Genomic DNA, 13,765 nt, shown 5'->3' on the forward strand with positions numbered 1-13,765 from the left:
AGGAGACAGAGAGTAGCAGTGGAAGGGAGTTTCTCAAAATGGAGACGTGTGACCAGTGGTGTTCCACAGGGATCCGTGCTGGGACCACTGTTGTTTGTGATATACATAAATGATTTGGAGGAAAGTATAGGTGGTCTGATTAGCAGGTTTGCAGACGACACTACGATTGGTGGAGTAGCAGATACTGAAGGGGACTGTCAGAGAATACAGCAGAATATAGATAGACTGGAGAGTTGGGCAGAGAAATGGCAGATGGAGTTCAATCAGGGCAAATGCGAGGTGATGCATTCTGGAAGATCCAATTCAAGAGTGAACTATACAGTAAATGGAAAAGTCCTGGGGAAAATTGATGTCCAGAGAGATTTGGGTGTTCTGGTCCATTGTTCCCTGAAGGTGGCAACGCAGGTCAATAGAGTGGTCAAGAAGGCATACGGCATGCTTTCCTTCATCGGACGGGGTATTGAGTACAAGAGTTGGCAGGTCATGTTACAGTTGTATAGGACTTTGGTTCGGCCACATTTGGAATACTGCGTGCAGTTCTGGTCGCCACATTACCAAAAGGATGTGGATGCTTTGGAGAGGGTGCAGAGGAGGTTCACCAGGATGTTGCCTGGTATGGAGGGCGCTAGCTATGAAGAGAGGTTGAGTAGATTAGGATTATTTTCATTCGAAAGACAGAGGTTGAGGGGGGACCTGATTGAGGTGTACAAAATCATGAGAGGTATAGACAGGGTGGATAGCAAGAAGCTTTTTCCCCAGAGTGGGGGATTCAATTACAAGGGGACACGAGTTCAAAGTGAAAGGGGAAAAGTTTAGGGGGGATATGCGTGGAAAGTTCTTTACGCAGAGGGTGGTGGGTGCCTGGAACGCGTTGCCAGCGGAGGTGGTAGACGCGGGCACGATAGCGTCTTTTAAGATGTATCTAGACAGATACATGAATGGGCAGCAAGTAAAGAGATACAGACCCTTAGAAAATAGGCGACAGGTTTAGATAGAGGATTTGGATCGGCGTAGGCTTGGAGGGCCGAAGGGCCTGTTCCTGTGCTGTAATTTTCTTTGTTCTTTGCTCTCTGCCCACAAAATAATTCAAAGATATGGTACAATAGACGTGAGCTGTTTCCTGATGGCAGAGACAGATTAACGAACTGCTTAGAATCACAGAATGTTTACAGCACACAAGGCAGCTTTTCGGTCCTTCGTGTCCATGCCAGCTCTCTGCAAGAGCAACTCAGCAAATTCCACTCCCCGGCCTTTTCCCCATACTCCTGCAACTTTTTTCTCTTCAGATAATTATCCAATTCCCTTTTGAAAGCCATAATGGAATCAGCTCCACCACACTTTCAGGCAATGCATTCCAAATCCTAACCACTCGCTGAGTAAAAATGATTTTCCTCATGTCGTCTTTAGTTCTTTTTCCAATTACCCTAAATTGATGTCCTCTGGTTCTTATTCCTAGTTTACGTTGGAACAGGTCAAAGTTAGCATATTAACTACCAATCATCCCAGTCTTTAAGTTGTGTCCAAGTTCATAATGCTTTTAAAAATGCAACATGAAAATAGGCTCTTTCCAAATTCTGTGGAAAATTGGTCAAAAAATCCGACAGCTTGACTCTTATTTGTAAAGCATAGGATCCCTAGGGTTTATAAAAAGATATTTTTATCAACTTGTCCTCCTGCTGTGAAAGATGTGAATCATGTTGGGAAAATTAATGTTTGAATTTATAAAGAAATCTTTAATATATTGAACACGTAAGGTGAAATTTAGGGCAACAGAGTGGACGCAAGGCAGAAACTGAAAGCATGATCAAGATGTTGCTTGGCAGGTGGCTTTGAAGGCAAGCTGGCGGGGATGAGGGGGTCGTGTGGGTACTGGAGTGTCAGACAAGTGGAGGGTTATCAAGATCGGTTACAAGTGATGGAGGACAGCAGTGGGGCATGGGATATGGCTGGCATAGCGTTGAAGAAATTAAAATTTATCTGGTATTGGACACAGCAAGGCCAGCGAGGAGCATGTTGGTGAAGTCAAGTTTGGAGAGAATGAAGGCAGGGGTGAGGGTTTTGATGGCAGTGGGATGAAATAAATGTACAGGTGGGTAATGCTGCAGGAATAGGATTTACACTTGAAGTTCAGATCGAATAGGATGCAAGATATCTGTTTTTGGCCAGCACAGACACAATGGGCCAAATAATCACTTTCTGTGCTGTAAATTTCTATGATCATACACTACTGGGATGCACGAATAGGATGAACTGCAAAGCATTTATCTCATTCCTGACTTTCCTAACGTTTCTGTCTACTTCAAAATGCGGTGAGCAAATGAGTGCTAGTTTGTCCAATTACGTGCCTTGTACTCACTTGACAGTCATGTAAAATAACAACTGAGATATTAAGAGATCCCAGAGCATCTAGATGGAGCAGAATTTGTAAGGAGCATCCAGGAGGGTTTTCTAGAGCAGTATGTAAATAGTCCAACTCGGGAAGGGGCCATACTGGACCTGGTGTTGGGGAATGAGCCCGGCCAGGTGGTTGAAGTTTCAGTAGGGGGCTACTTTGGGAATAGTGATCACAATTCCGTAAGCTTTAAAATACTCATGGACAAAGACGAGAGTGGTCCTAAAGGAAGAGTGCTAAATTGGGGGAAGGCCAACTATACCAAAATTCGGCAGGAGCTGGGGAATGTAGATTGGGAGCAGCTGTTTGAAGGTAAATCCACGTGATATGTGGGAGGCTTTTAAAGAGAGGTTGATTAGCGTGCAGGAGAGACATGTTCCTGTGAAAATGAGGGATAGAAATGGCAAGATTAGGGAACCATGGATGACAGGTGAAATTGTGAGACTAGCTAAGAGGAAAAAGGAAGCATACATAAGGTCTAGGCGGCTGATGAAAGACGAAGCTTTGAAAGAATATCGGGAATGTAGGACCAATCTGAAACGAGGAATTAAGAGGGCTAAAAGGGGTCATGAAATATCTTTAGCAAACAGGGTTAAGGAAAATCCCAAAGCCTTTTATTCATATATAAGGAGAAAGAGGGTAACTAGAGAAAGGATTGGCCCACTAAAGGACAAAGGAGGAATGTTATGCTTGGACTCAGAGAAAATGGGTGAGATTCTAAACGAGTACTTTGCATCGGTATTCACCGAGGAGAGGGACATGACGGATGTTGAGGTTAGGAACAGATGTTTGATTACTCTAGGTCAAGTCGGCAAAAGGAGGGAGGAAGTGTTGGGTATTCTAAAGGGCATTAAGGTGGACAAGTCCCCAGGTCCGGATGGGATCTATCCCAGGTTACTGAGGGAAGCGAGAGAGGAAATAGCTGGGGCCTTAACAGATATCTTTGCAGCATCCTTAAACACGGGTGAGGTCCCGGAGGACTGGAGAATTGCTAATGTTGTCTCCTTGTTTAAGAAGGGTAGCAGGGATAATCCAGATAATTATAGACCGGTGAGCCTGACGTCAGTGGTAGCGAAGCTGCTGGAGAAGATACTGAGGGATAGGATCTATTCCCATTTGGAAGAAAATGAGCTTATCAGTGATGGGCAACATGGTTTTGTGCAGGGAAGGTCATGTCTTACCAACTTAATAGAATTCTTTGAGGAAGTGACAAAGTTGATTGATGAGGGAAGGGCTGTAGATGTCATATACATGGACTTCAGTAAGGCGTTTGATAAGGTTCCCCATGGTAGGCTGATGGAGAAAGTGAAGGCGCTTGGGGTCCAAGGTGTACTAGCTAGATGGATAAAGAACTGGCTGGGCAACAGGAGACAGAGAGTAGCAGTGGAAGGGAGTTTCTCAAAATGGAGACGTGTGACCAGTGGTGTTCCACAGGGATCCGTGCTGGGACCACTGTTGTTTGTGATATACATTAATGATTTGGAGGAAAGTATAGGTGGACTGATTAGCAAGTTTGCAGACGACACTAAGATTGGTGGAGTAGCAGATAGTGAAGGGGACTGTCAGAGAATACAGCAGAATATAGATAGACTGGAGAGTTGGGCAGAGAAATGGCAGATGGAGTTCAATCAGGGCAAATGCGAGGTGATGCATTTTGGAAGATCCAATTCAAGAGTGAACTATACAGTAAATGGAAAAGTCCTGGGGAAAATTGTCCAGAGAGATTTGGGTGTTCAGGTCCCTGAAGGTGGCAACGCAGGTCAATAGAGTGGTCAAGAAGGCATACGGCATGCTTTCCTTCATCGGACGGGGTATTGAGTACAAGAGATGGCAGGTCATGTTACAGTTGTATAGGACTTTGGTTCGGCCACATTTGGAATACTGCGTACAGTTCTGGTCGCCACATTATCAAAAGGATGTGGATGCTTTGGAGAGGGTGCACAGGAGGTTCACCAGGACGTTGCCTGGTATGGAGGGCGCTAGCTATGAAGAGAGGTTGAGTAGATTAGGATTATTTTCATTAGAAAGACGGAGGTTGAGGGGGGACCTGATTGAGGTGTACAAAATCATGAGAGGTATAGACAGGGTGGATAGCAAGAGGCTTTTTCCCAGAGTGGGGGATTCAATTACTAGAGGACACGAGTTCAAAGTGAAAGGGGAAAAGTTTAGGGGGGATATGCGTGGAAAGTTCTTTACGCAGAGGGTGGTGGGCGCCTGGAACGCGTTGCCAGCGGAGGTGGTAGATGCAGGCATGATGGAGTCTTTTAAGATGTATCTAGACAGATACATGAATGGGCAGGAAGAAAAGAGATACAGAACCTTAGAAAATAAGCGACATGTTTAGAGAGAGGATCTGGATCGGCGCAGGCTTGGAGGGCTGAAGGGCCTGTTCCTGTGCTGTAACTATCTTTGTTCTTTGTTCAAGAGAACAAGATGACAAAATTAACACATTTTAATTAAACTAGAGATTTATTTCCTCCCATGACAATGGACATATGGGAAAGTATTTCAGGCTATGTTGCTTAACATAGCACAAAGAAGCTGGACAAATAGCTAATCGAAAACAGGATTGGAGACTGTAGGGATAGATACAGACAGAGGTCAAAGTCTGCATGGGATATTATAAACACCTGCTACTGGCCTCCAAAGAAAGCAGTCTGTGGAAGGCAGTAAGCTAGAGTGGAGTAGGGGAATTACAGTAATTTAGTTGATATACTGTGGGTTTATCTGATTACCATTGCAGATTTGGGTTGGGTGGGGATGGAGACTACCACTTTGAGGATTTTCCCTTATCTTATTAAATGAATGGGGTAGTGTCCATGATGGGGAATATGGTCTGTCAAAGTGCCTTGTGAGCCAAGTATTCTTCAAGATTTCAAAAAAAGTCATCTCACATCACCTAATTTGGAGTAAACAACCATCTTACTTCAAAAATATTACATATAACAAAGAGAATGTCTCGTGGCCAACTACATAACGGAATTGGTGTTTCCACTTTAGCAAAGAATACTTTGGCCCGTTTTACTTGTATAACTATGAATCCAATTACTTTGCTGACCACAGCAAACCTTTATTCGCTCACCTGAAAGAGCATCGTAGAATTCATCATCACTCAGCACACTCTGGGGCGGGGACCCTTTGACTAAAGATTGTTCAAGTTCATGATGTTCACAGGCCAGAGTCTGTAGAGCTTCTGAAAGTATTTTGTTTTTCTCTTGTTCCTGCTCTAATCGCAGATTACGCACCTGTGGAGAGGAGAGAAAAAATGAGAGCGGTGGCAAAGAGCACGCGAGGATAGACAGATGGGGGAGGAGAGATGGAGATGCATGAGCGAGAGAGAAAGAAAAGCAATAGCAAGAGCAGGAGAGAGAGAAGAAAGAAGTGACAGAACAGTAGGTAACGAGAGGACACAATTTTTTTTATTATTGGTTCATGGGATGTGGGTGCCACTGACAAGGCCAGCATTTGTTGCTCATCTCCAATTGCCCTTGAGAGGGTGGTGGTGAGCTGCCTTTTTGAATCATTGCAGTCCATGGGGGTAGGTACACCCACAGTGCTGTTAGGAAGGGAGTTCCAGGATTTTGACCTAGTGGCAGTGAAGGAACGGCGATATAGTTCCAAGTCAGGATGGTGTGTGGCTTGGAGGGGAACTTGCAGGTGGTGGGGTTCCCATGTATTTGCTGCCCTTGTCCTTCTCGGTGGTAGAGGTCGCAAGTTTGGAAGGTGCTGTCTCAGGAGCCTTGGTGAGTTGCTGCAGTGCATCTTGTAGATGGTACACACTGCTGCCACTGTGCGTCAGTGGTAGAGGAAGTGAATGTTTGTGGATGGGGTGCCAATCAAGTGGGATGCTTTGTCCTGGATGGTGTCGAGCTGAAGTGTTGTTGGAGCTGCACCCATCCAGGCAAGTGGAGAGTGTTCCATCACACTCCTGACTTGTACCTTGTAGATGGTGGACAGGCTTTGGGGAGTCACTCTCCGCAGGATTCCTACCCTCCGACCTGCTCTTCAAGCCATGGTATTTACATGGCTACTCCAGTTCAGTTTCTGGTCAATGGTAACCCCTAGGATGTTGATAGTAGGGGATTCACTGATTGTAATGCCATTGAATGTCAAGGAGAGATGGTTAGATCCTCTCTTGTTGGAGACAGACACGGCTTGGCACTTGTGTGGCATAAATGTTACTTGCCACTTATCAGCCCAAGCCTGGATGCTGTCCAGGGTTTGCTGCATTTCTACATGGACTGCTTCAGTATCTGAGGAGTTGCGAATGATGCTGAACATTGTGCAATCATCCGCGAACATCCCCACTTCTGACTTTATGATTGAAGGAAGGTGAAGCAGCTGAAGATGGTTTGGCCTAGGACACTACCCTGAGGAACTCCTGCAGTGATGTCCTGGAGCTCAGATGATTGACCTCCTACAACCACAACCATCTTCCTTTGCGCTAGGTATGACTCCAGCCAGCGGAGGGTTTTCCCCCTGATTCCCATTGACCTTAGTTTTGCTAGGGCTCCTTGATGCCATACTCAGTCAAATGCTGCCTCAATATCAAGGGCAGTCACTTTCACCTCATGTTCAGCTCTTTTGTCCATATTTGAACCAAGGCTGTAATAAGGTCAGGAGCTGAGTGGCCCGGACAACACCTAAACTGAGCGTCAGCGAGCAGGTTATTGCTGAGCAAGTGTCACCTGATAGCACTCTTGAGGACACCCTTCATCACTTTACTGATGATTAAGAGTAGACTGATAGGGCAGGAATTGGTCGGATGGGACTTGTCCTGTTTTTTGTGTACAGGATATTCTTCTCTTCTTTGGCCTCCTTGTCTTGAGAGACAATGGGTAAGCGCCTGGAGGTGGTCAGTGGTTTGTGAAGCAGCGCCTACAGTGGCTATAAAGGTCAATTCTAGAGTGACAGGCTCTTCCACAGGTGCTGCAAATAACTTTGGTTGTCGGGGCTGTTACAGTTGGCTCTCCCCTTGCGCTTCTGTCTTTTTTCCTGCCAACTGCTAAGTCTCTTCGACTCGCCACTCTTTAGCCCTGCCTTTATGGCAGTCCGCCAGTTCTGTTGATCATTGGCAACTGACTCCCACAACTTGTGGTCAATGTCACAGGATTTCATGTCGCATTTGGAGACGGCCGGTGGGTCTGATACCTGCGACGAGCTCTCTGGACAATGTGTCCTTGGGGATCCTGCCATCTTCCATGTGGCTCACACTGCCAAGCCATCTCAAGCACCGCTGGCTCAGTCGGGTGTAGATGCTGGGGATGTTGGCCGCCTCCAGGACTTCTGTGTTGGAGATACCGTCCTGCCACCTGATGCCAAGGATTCTCCGGAGGCAGCGAAGATGGAATGAATTGACAAGGTCCCTCATGGCAGACTGGTACAAAAGGTGAAGTCACACGGGATCAGAGGTGAGCTGGCTAACTGACTCAGTCATAGAAGACAGAGGGTTGCAGTGGAAGGGTGCTTTTCTGAATGGAGGGCTGTGACTAGTGGTGTTCCACAGGGATCAGTGCTGGGACCTTTGCTGTTTGTAGTATACATAAATGATTTGGAGGAAAATGTAGCTGGTCTGATTAGTAAGTTTGCGGACAACACAAAGGTTGGTGGAGTTGCGGATAGTGATGAGGATTGTCAGAGGATACAGCAGGATATAGATCGGTTGGAGACTTGGGCGGAGAAATGGCAGATGGAGTTTTATCCGGACAAATGTGAGGTCATGCATTTTGGAAGGTCTAATGCAGGTGGGAAGTATACAGTAAATGGCAGAACCCTTAGGAGTATTGACAGGCAGAGAGATCTGGGCATACAGGTCCACAGGTCAATGAAAGTGGCAACGCAGGTGGATAAGGTAGTCAAGAAGGCATACGGCATGATTGCCTTCATCGGTCGGGGCATAAGAGTATAAAAATTGGCCAGGCATGCTGCAGCTGTACAGAACTTTAGTTAGGCCACACTTAGAATATTGCGTGCAATTCTGGTCGCCACACTACCAGAAGGACGTGGAAGCTTTGGAGAGGGTACAGAAGAGGTTTACCAGGATGTTGCCTGGTCTGGAGGGCATTAACTATGAGGAGAGGTTGGATAAACTCTGATTTCTTTCACTGGAACGACAGAGGTGGAGGGGCGACATGATAGAGGTTTACAAAGTTATGAGCGGCATGGACAGAGTGGATAGTCAGTTACTCGGGGACATAGGTTTAAGGTGCGAGGGGAAAAGTTTAGAGGGGATGTGCGAGGCAAGTTGTTTACACAGAGGGTGGTGAGTGCCTGGAACTTGCTGCCAGGGAAGGTGGTGGAAGCAGGTACGATAGCGACGTTTAAGAGGCATCTTGACAAATACATGAATAGGATGGGAATAGAGGGATACGGTCCCCGGAAGTGCAGAAGGTTTTAGTTTAGGTAGGCATCAAGATCGGCGCAGGCTTGGAGGGCCGAATGGCCTGTTCCTGTGCTGTACTGTTCTTTGAATTGAGACGTCGCTCTTGGCTGACATACATAGGGCGGCACAGTGGCTAGCACCGCAGCCTCACAGCTCCAGCGACCCGGGTTCAATTCTGGGTACTGCCTGTGTGGAGTTTGCAAGTTCTCCCTGTGTCTGCGTGGGTTTCCTCCGGGCGCTCCGGTTTCCTCCCACATGCCAAAGGCTTGCAGGTTGATAGGTAAATTGGCCATTATAAAATTGCCCCTAGTATAGGTAGGTGGTAGGGAAAATATAGGGACAGGTGGGGATGTGGTAGGAATATGGAATTAGTGTAGGATTAGTATAAATGGGTGGTTGATGGTCGGCACAGACTCGGTGGGCTGAAGGGCCTGTTTCAGTGCTGTATCTCTAAAAACAAAAACATTGTCTAGGCCTTGCTGCCGTAGAGCAAGGTACTGAGGACACAGGCTTGAAACACTCGGACTTTTGTGTTCCGTGTCAGTGCGCCATTTTCCCACACTCTCTTGGCCAGTCTGGACATAGCAGTGGAAGCCTTTCCCATGCGCTTGTTGATTTCTGCATTGAGAGACAGGTTACTGGTGATAGTTGAGCCTAGGTAGGTGAACTCTTGAACCACTTCCAGAGCGTGGTCGCCAATATTGATGGATGGAGCATTTCTGACTTCCTGTCCCATGATGTTAGTTTTCTTGAGGCTGATGATTAGGCCAAATTCATTGCAGGCAGCTACAATCCTGTCGATGAGACTCTACAGACACTCTTCAGTGTGAGATGTTAATGCAGCATCGTCAGCAAAGAGGAGTTCCTGATGAGGACTTTCCGTACTTTGGTCTTCGCTCTAAGACGGGCAAGGTTGAACAACCTGCCACCTGATCTTGTGTGGAGGAAAATTCCTTCTTCTGAAGACTTGGACGCATGTGAGAGCAGCAGGGAGATGATGATCCCAAACTGTGTAGGTACGAGAACACAGCCCCGTTTCATGCCACTCAGGATAGGAAAGGAATCTGATGAGGTGCTGCTATGCTGAATTGTGCCTTTCATATTGTCATGGAATGAAGTGATAATACTTGGTAGCTTTGGTGGACATCCGATCTTTTCTAGTAGTCTGAAGAGACCACTTCAGCCGACGAGGTCAAAGGCTTTGGTGAGATCAATGAAAGCAACGTAGAGGGGCATCTGTTGTTCATAGCATTTCTCCTGTAGCTGGCGAAGGGAGAACAGCATGTCAATGGTGGATCTCTCTGCTCGAAAGCCACACTGTGCCTCAGGGTAGACGCGCTCAGCCAGCTTCTGGAGCCTGTTTAAAGCGACTTGAGCGAAGACTTTCCCCTCTATACTGAGCAGGGAGATTCCACGGTAGTTGCTGCAGTCACCGCGGTCACCCTTGTTCTTATAGAGGGTGATGATATTGGCATCGCGCATGTCCTGTGTACAGGACATACCTGGGCAATTTTCCACAGTGCCGGGTAGATGCCAGTGCTGTAGCTGTACTGGAACAGCTTGGCTAGGGGTGCGCCAATTCTGGAGTACAGGTCTTCAGCGCTATTGCCAGAATGTTGTCAGGGCCCATGGCCTTTGCAGCATCCAGTGCCTTCAGTTGTTTCTTGATATTATGCGGAGTGAATCGAATTGGCTGAAGACTGGCATTTGCGATGCTGGAGACTTCAGGAGGCTGAGATCGATCACCAACTCGGCACTTCTGGTGTTATTAACTTAATTGGCAAGAGAACCAGAGGTGACATGAGGAAACTTTTTTGTAATGCAATGATTTATGATGATCTGGAATGGGCTGCCTGGAAGGTGGGGGGAAGCAGATTCCACAATAACGTTCAAAAGGGAACTGGATAATTACTTGAAGGAAAATATTTACAGGACTATGGTGAGTGGGACTAATTCGATAGCTCTACCAAAGAGCCAACACAAGTGCAATAGGCTGAATAGACTCCTACTTTGTATCATTCGATGGCTCTATGGGAACAAGAGAAAGAAATACAAACAAAGGAGAGAAAGAAGCAAGTGAAAAGAGGAGCGAGAGAGATAAAGAATTGAACATATTTTAACTTGCACATTAGAAGGTTGGGGAGGCAAATCAACACAGAAAGCAATCCAAGAGATTGGTGCCATCTTCACAGGCTTAATATTCGCAATCTTTCAAGTTTTAATGATTCAAGTCCCACTGCAGAGACTTGAGCACAAGGATCTCGGCTGACGCTCCAGTGCAATACTGAGGGAGTGGTGTGGTGTCAGAGGTGCTGTCTCTCGGATATGCCATTAAACCAAAGCCTAGTCTGCCGCTCAGGTGGAGCTGAAAGATCATATGACACTATTTTTGAAGAGAAGCTGGGGAGTTCCCCCCGAGGTTCTGGCGAATATTTATTCCCCAATCAACAACAGTTAAAGAAACAGATTATCTGGTCAAGATCACATTGCTGTTTGTGGGAATTTGCTGTGCGCAAATTGGTTTGTTTTCTAGATTAGAACAGTGACTACAAGTGCTCAATGTACACAATCTCTTCACAAGCCTAACTTCTGAAAAGAACGGAAATCTCTTGCCGGTTCAGTGAGCTAGATCAATCCCCAATTTAAAAAAAACAAGTCCAGGTTAAAAAAAATTTCATTCTTGGCCTCTACCTACCAGGAAAGTGGTCTAATCCCAGCACCCCATTGCATTTAAGTCCTCAATTTTGCAGCACACCCCAGCACACTTCAGGGACATCGAATCATAAACCGTTACAGCACAGAAGGAGGCCATTCGGCAACTCACCTCGTCCCACTGCCCCCTTTTCCCCGTGCAAATTTCTTTTCTTCGGATAATTATCCAATTATCTATTGAAGGCCTCGATTGAATCTGCCTTCACCACACTCTCAGGCAGTGCACTCCAGATCCTAACCACTCGCTGAGTAATAAAGGTTTTTCCTCATGTCGCCATTGCTTCTTTTGCCAATCACTTGAAACCAGTGTCCTCTGGTTCTTGATCCTTCCCATTCTATTCTGCCCAGACCCCTCATGATTTTGAACACTTCTATCAAAATATCCCCTTAATCTTCGCATTTCCAAGGAAAACGGAAACAGCTTCTCCGCTCTATCCACGTAACTGAAGTCCCTCATCCGTGGAACCATTCTTTTAAATCTTTCCTGCACCCTCTCCAATACCGTCACATCCTACCTTAAGTGTGGTGCTGACAATTTGGGGCCAAACCACTGTTTTATAAAGTTTAACCATAACTTCCTTGTTCTTGTACTCTAGGCCCATATTTATTAAGCCCAGGATAGCACCTGGAGTTTCAGAAGGCTTTTGATAAGGTCCCACACTGGAGGTTACTAAACAAAGTTAGGGTACATGGGATTGGGGGTAAAGGCCTGCTCAGGTCGGAAAAAAGAATCTGTGTGGAACCCTAACGATCCACAGCGGACCGAAGCCCCTCCAATGTTGGCCTGCGCCCAACCCGACCATCCCTTGACTGACCTTCTGACTCGGAACCTCCAGGAAGCAGCATGTGTGTGTGTGACGACATCACAGAGATGTCATTCGCTCACTGCGCAGACTCAGTTTCCCTGCTTGACGTCCCGGACTCCCAGCTCAGGTAAGTTTTTTAATTTTAATACTTATTGGCAGAGAACTTACCGTGTGCGTCCGGCTCGACCTGGACCCAGCCCGACCCGAGCCCTAAAGCCGGACCCGGAAGAGGGGCCCAACCCGAACTCGACGCATATCATCGGGTCCCATCAGGTTCGGGTTGGGAGCAGGCCTTTAATTGGCGGGGGGGGGAATATACTGGTATGGATTGAGAAAACAGAGTAGGATGGCAGACCTTTACTAGTGGGGTACCGCAAGGATCAGTGCTTGGGACACAGCTGTTCACAATCTATATAAATAATTTGGATGTAAGGACCAATTGTAATATTTCCAAGTTTGCTGATAACACAAAACTAGGTGAGAATGTAAGTTGCGAGGAGGATGCAAGGAGGCTTTAAGGGGACTTGGACAAGCCAGGTGAATGAGCAAGAACGTTGCAGATGGAATATACTGTGAATAAGTGTGAAGCTAGCCACTTTGGTAGAAAAAACAGAAAGAAAGACAAGAGTATTTTTTAAAATGGAGAGGGGTTGGGAAGTGTTGATGTCCAAAGAGACCTGGGTGTCCTTGTTCATAACTCACTAAAAGCAATTAGGAAGGTAAACGGTATGTTGACCTTCATCGCAAGTGGTTTTGCGTACAGAAGTAAAGTCCTGCTGCAATATGTAAAGCTTTGTCGAGACCACACCTGGAGTAGTGTGTCCAGTTTTGGTCACCTCATCTAAGGAAGGATATACTTGCCATAGAGGGAGTGCAACAGAGGTTCACCAGACTAATCCCTAGGATGGCGGGATTGTCGTTTGAGGAAACTGGGCCTGTATTCTCTAGCTACAAAGAATGAGAGGTGATCTCATTGAAACTTACAAAATTCTTACAGGGTGTGACAGGATGGATGTAGATAGGATGTTTCCCCTGGGAAACCAGAGGACATAGTCTCAAATATTTAAAACCAATTTGAAGAGGAATTTCTTCACTCAGAGGGTTGTGAATCTTTGGAATTCTCTACCCCAGAGGGCTGCAGAAGCTCAATCATTGAGCATGTTCAAGACAGAAATCGATAGATATCTGGATACTAATGACATCTAGGCATATGGGGATAGCGTAGGAAAATAGCATAGAGGTAGATGATCAGCCATGATCTAAATGAATGGCAGAACAGGCTCGACAGGCTGAATGGTCTACTCCTGCTCTTCTGTTTCTATATGCTTTATCAACCTGCCCTGCCATCTTGATTTGCGCAAATGCATCACTCTGCTCCTGCAACCCCTTTAGAATGGTATCCTTTATTTTGTATTGTCTTAAGCTATTGTGTTAAGTTTTGTGGAGGTGTAATATGATGCTTCACAAAGCATG

General features: G+C 46.3%; 1 protein-coding gene across 4 annotated transcripts in view; it reads right to left on the reverse strand.

Annotated features, from left to right (window-relative positions):
• osbpl1a (oxysterol binding protein-like 1A) overlaps positions 1 to 13,765 on the reverse strand; it is a 308,693-nt gene that overhangs the window by 147,555 nt on the left and 147,373 nt on the right. For all 4 annotated transcript variants that reach the window (XM_068031100.1, XM_068031099.1, XM_068031098.1 and 1 more), the window contains one exon: positions 5,475 to 5,637. In XM_068031100.1, the coding sequence (XP_067887201.1) occupies positions 5,475 to 5,637 (163 nt within the window). The remainder of the gene's footprint in view (positions 1 to 5,474; positions 5,638 to 13,765) is intronic.

The sequence above is a fragment of the Heterodontus francisci genome, chromosome 5 (genome assembly GCF_036365525.1).
Source record: "Heterodontus francisci isolate sHetFra1 chromosome 5, sHetFra1.hap1, whole genome shotgun sequence".
Taxonomy (NCBI): Eukaryota; Metazoa; Chordata; class Chondrichthyes; order Heterodontiformes; family Heterodontidae; genus Heterodontus; species Heterodontus francisci.